Raw genomic sequence first — 4659 nt, 5'->3', positions numbered from 1 at the left:
GGAGTACATTCATTAGTACATTAACCTAAAGCCATAACCCCTGTACACTCCAGTTTGATACCAAACGTAATTATTGTGCATGTTTTTTGGTAGAATATTGTCAATTTTCATCGAAATAAAACAAACCATTACAAATAACATACAAAATCCAATATTATGTCTTGATTTTGTTGAAAAGTGGAGATTGTTTTGATCTTGGAATAATCATATTCAGGTTGGGAAGTACTAGATGTAAGATTAAAAAAAAAATTTACAAGCTTCGGTATTAGTAGTTGCAATGAATACAGGAAAATAAAACAATTACATAGATAATAATAAAATTTATATTACAAATAATAAAATGGATATACAAAATATTTCTCCTCTAATTAAGGAAAACTAAAATTAGAATACTTATGAGGTATCAATTTCTGTCTTTTCATTTAAGTGACTTGTCGGTAGGCAATATGAATTGAGGCCCGTTTGAGCCATGTGAGTGTTAAATATTCAAAAAAACAAGCTTCTGTCATCCCTACAGATTCAATTCAAAAAACGCTTGCAGGATAAAATGGCACCAAAAGATGGATCTGCCTATAATTCTTCTTAGTTCAATCCCTTCTTAGTGATCTTAGTCCATTTTCGATACTTCTCAAGTTTTGTCTACAACATACCAGTATTTTGTTTTCCAAACTCTAATTCACCATCGTTCTGTTATCTCATGATTTGAATAAACTTTTATTATCCTTTACTGCACTTAAGCAATGCTTGCTAAGGTATTGTTAATTCTATTGTCTTTTTTCGATATGCAAACTTTTAATACATAAAATTATTATTTTCACGATGCAGGACCTCATCATTTGATTAGATATTTGCTCATATTACTTCGGATCCAAATATATAATAAGGAACCAACAAAATTCTTTGTAAAACTGTATTTCAACCTTTACCGATAGTATTTTCAAGACTTTTCATTTCGCAACATTAACACAAAACAGCGTTCCTTTACGTCACTAGTAAGTGTAGATAATGTTAGATACATTATTTGTTTGAAAATGATCAATTTATCGACAAAGCTAGGAATTGGTTACTTATTGAATACGTGGGTTCAACTAAAAATATTGGTACATCTCCTAGGAGGGGTTTAGGATGGTAAACACATAATTAATTTAATCATTTGATGAATTATTGAAGTTATCAATTTATTACTTTAAATTATGAATCTTTCTAATCAATAGACCTACAAAAATAAAATAAATAAATCAAAATTCAACCTTCTCCCTTTCAAAGCTAGAGGTTTTACGAACATATGAAAAAACCGTTGTTGGTTGTTTGTCCTTCTTTGATTGGTTAAAATTGACAAGAGATAGGCCAGAAATCGTATTTCCGTATTTTTATTACATTATTTTTGTAGTGCCTTTGATGATGATGATGATGATATGAAAGGTAATTATAAGCCTTTCGAGGGTAATGCAACTTGACAGAGAAAAAGGATCTCCGTGCCATGCTGCAGTTCAGTGAAAAACAAAAGTTTTTTTTTTTAATATTTATTTATTGCTATTTACAACTGTACATTATAATACATTTAGTAAATCTGATCTAAGTTAAATTGGAGTGTTACAGGGGTGTAGAGAAACTACCCATTGGTAGCAATCTAATAAAAAAACAAAAGTTGAACTTAAAATAAATTGTGAATGTTTTAATAATCAACAATTTTTTTCATAGTTTCTTAAATACATTGTGTCCATTACCATGTTTAATAATATATTTGTTTACATATCATTTCAAAATAAAGTTTTACGGTTTTTGTCAAAATGAAATAGATACCTACTGTTTTTAATTTTCCGAAAATTATTTTTTTTTTAGCCCTTTGGTCACGTAAGGTTTCAAATAATCAATTTGGGATGACAATTAATGATTGCGAGGAACATTATTTTGAGATTTAAGCTGTAAACATGATTTTGTTTATGTTTTAGTTGGATATTATTTTTCTTAGGTACTGTTAACATTTAATATTTTCTATTTGTTTTTCTATCTGATTCCTCAGCGTTACTGGTATTCCAATACAATGATCAAAATCAATCCTCATAGTTCTACCCACAATAACTGCCTCATGGACAATGGGTACTGTATTAGTTTTAAAATCTTCCATTTTTGTTTTCATAGTTCTTAAGTTCTTGTTATAACATGGGAATATGTCTGAGTAATTTCCATTGGTACAGTCCAAGATATTTTTTCCTAGCTCATTCACTATTTCTGTTATGTTGATTGTGTATATTCCACCTTGCATGGCCAAGTCTGATGCTGTCTTCATATCGTCAGTGAGGTTCACGCAGCTATCGAAGTCCCAATTTTCAAACATTTTTACATTCTTCTGCAATAGTTCATCTTGGCACTCTTTTGGAATTTTATCTACTTTTTCAATTAACTCTTTGTTTTGAGCTTTAAACTCTTGCTTCTTAGTTTCGATTTCGTCAATGGTTGCTTTGAGCTTTTCATTTGCCTCTGTGATTGGGTGTAACAAGGGTGAAACGTATTTTTCCACCTGTCTGGCTATCCATCCTCCATTGGCTAGCTAAAATCAACAGAAAAGAAAATCGTATTACAATTACTATAAACGTTTGTTGTATTGGTAATATATTAGTTAGTAGTGAATATACAAGGTACTTTTTTTGCGTTGCAAAGAAGGCTGAACTGCTTAAAACACAAAAAATAATATTAATTCAAATATTACTAAGGCGAACTCTGATAATTGCATCCAAAAAATGCAAAAGGTGATTTTCAATTCACATTTCCAGGAGAGCAATTTTATTTATGCTAACCCTTTTTTCCATATTTCACATGATCAAATTCAAATTTCATTGAGATTAGAAATTGTCCAAATTTATTGATTGTTCCCTGACTTTTTTAAAGGACCTCCCGGTCGATTGGAGAGAATGTGGTAAATGACTTTTAGTCCTTATAATATTCAAACCATTTTCTAAATACAGGAAAAAAAGTACAATTTTTCCTTACATTGTTTACTATTTAAAAAAAGTTGAATTTTGAAAAAGTGTAAAATATTTTTTAAATTAAGAAAGTCGTCTTATATTTATATTACTTACTCTTACCTTATATGGTATATTTAATAGGGGGAAGTATTGCGATGGTGCAAAATTTCGAATTTGGGTTTTCGACGGAAATACACGTTTTGAAGTGTTCTGAGTCGAAATAATCACGTTTTGCAAAATAGTGTGTGTGTATATGTACAGTCTTGGTCAAAAACGCGCAAGTCCTATAAAACTGAAATAACATATTCAAGGTGATCTTATACCAGAGATATAATTGGAACTTTTTCGTTAAAATCGACCCAACGGAATAGTAGTATTATATGTAGTATATATAATGAATTTCTTAGGCTTTTTTTTTCCGAGTTTTTAAAAAACGGTTCTAACGATTTTGATTAAACCCAAAATCAATGTACAATTAACTGTTCTTTTACATCAGTTAGGTCACATCTTCATTGTAATGGTTTAAATGCCGAATTTTCAAAATGGCTTTGTCTAAAGTACTATCAATTTTGTTTGTTTGAAATAATTAATCATCTCTATATGTGTGAAACGCTATTCTTATAAACAAGTCAAGTTAGGTTATTGGTAGGCGAGCAAAGTTCCTGCCATTGTCCTTACAAGCAGTTATATATATGTTGGGAACACAGCAAAAAATAATTTCACGGCTTCTGATGGAACTAGTGCCATTTTTTGAATCATTGGCCCCAGTTAACCAGATTATTCATGATAAAAACTCTTATAATTTCTTAATAAAATGCGAACATATTGAAAATTTTTCGAAGTTTTGTTTTGTTTTTCCAAAGAATTTAGGTAAGAAAAGTTGATTTAATTGAATATCTCTCAATTAATAAAGCTTTGATGGTATAACATAGTTTAAATCGAATAATGGCTGGAATAGGTTGTGTTTGATATTCGGTAGAGTATTTTAAATCGACTTGGTTGTTCCATCAAAATGTTTATTTTTTAAGAGAAGAATAAATGAACTACTCTAGGGGGAGCGCTTAAATGATTATAAACTAGCATTTCAAAATGATCTTTCTGTAAACCACATATAATATTTCATTCACTTTGACTTATACTCATTTTACCGTACTGGCTAGATGTCATATAGTTATATTTCTATGTATGGTGTACACCTCATCGTTCTGAAAAATAGAAATAGTACATCACCCCCAAATAGTTAAATATATCTAGAGTAAAAAAATACAAATTTTGAAGGTGTCTCTATTCGATTTGCATTTTTTTGTCTTTTGAACTGAGATGTGTTATAGCTGATCTATACTATGTCAATTAAGGTGCAATGTAGTAGACTTAATGTTAACCAACGTTTCGCCCCACATTGCAGGGCTTCGTCATGGCTTAATGAAAAATCCACCTATATTTATACTTGCTTAGCTTAAGCTTATTATTATTTTTTATAAAATTTTTTTTTCATATTTTTTTACTTTCTCTGTATATTTATTCCAATGTTCTGTCACTTCTTGCAATGTTTGTATCTTGTTTCCATTTAGCCCTGACGAAGCCCTGGTTACATAGGTTTTCATACTATGATTAGTAATATTGCCTCATTTTAATTTCATTTAGCAAAGATAGGGTACATATAAGAATCAGAAGATAATATAATAAGGAATAA

At 29.8% G+C, this 4659-nt stretch overlaps 1 protein-coding gene across 1 annotated transcript in view; it reads right to left on the bottom strand.

Annotated features, from left to right (window-relative positions):
• Nucleotides 1-305: 305 nt before the first annotated feature.
• Nucleotides 306-4659, bottom strand: part of LOC106685533 (uncharacterized) — a 7177-nt gene continuing 2823 nt past the window's right edge. The window contains exon 2 of the mRNA XM_014428273.2: nucleotides 306-2551. Within this exon, the coding sequence (XP_014283759.1) occupies nucleotides 1979-2551 (573 nt within the window). The 3' untranslated portion in view covers nucleotides 306-1978. The remainder of the gene's footprint in view (nucleotides 2552-4659) is intronic.

This window comes from Halyomorpha halys, unplaced genomic scaffold, assembly GCF_000696795.3.
Source record: "Halyomorpha halys isolate HHAL.00 unplaced genomic scaffold, Hhal_1.1 Scaffold708.1, whole genome shotgun sequence".
In the NCBI taxonomy this organism is placed as follows: domain Eukaryota; kingdom Metazoa; phylum Arthropoda; class Insecta; order Hemiptera; family Pentatomidae; genus Halyomorpha; species Halyomorpha halys.
The sequence above is the reverse complement of the archived record's forward strand: the minus strand, read 5'-3'. Positions and strand labels throughout refer to the sequence as shown.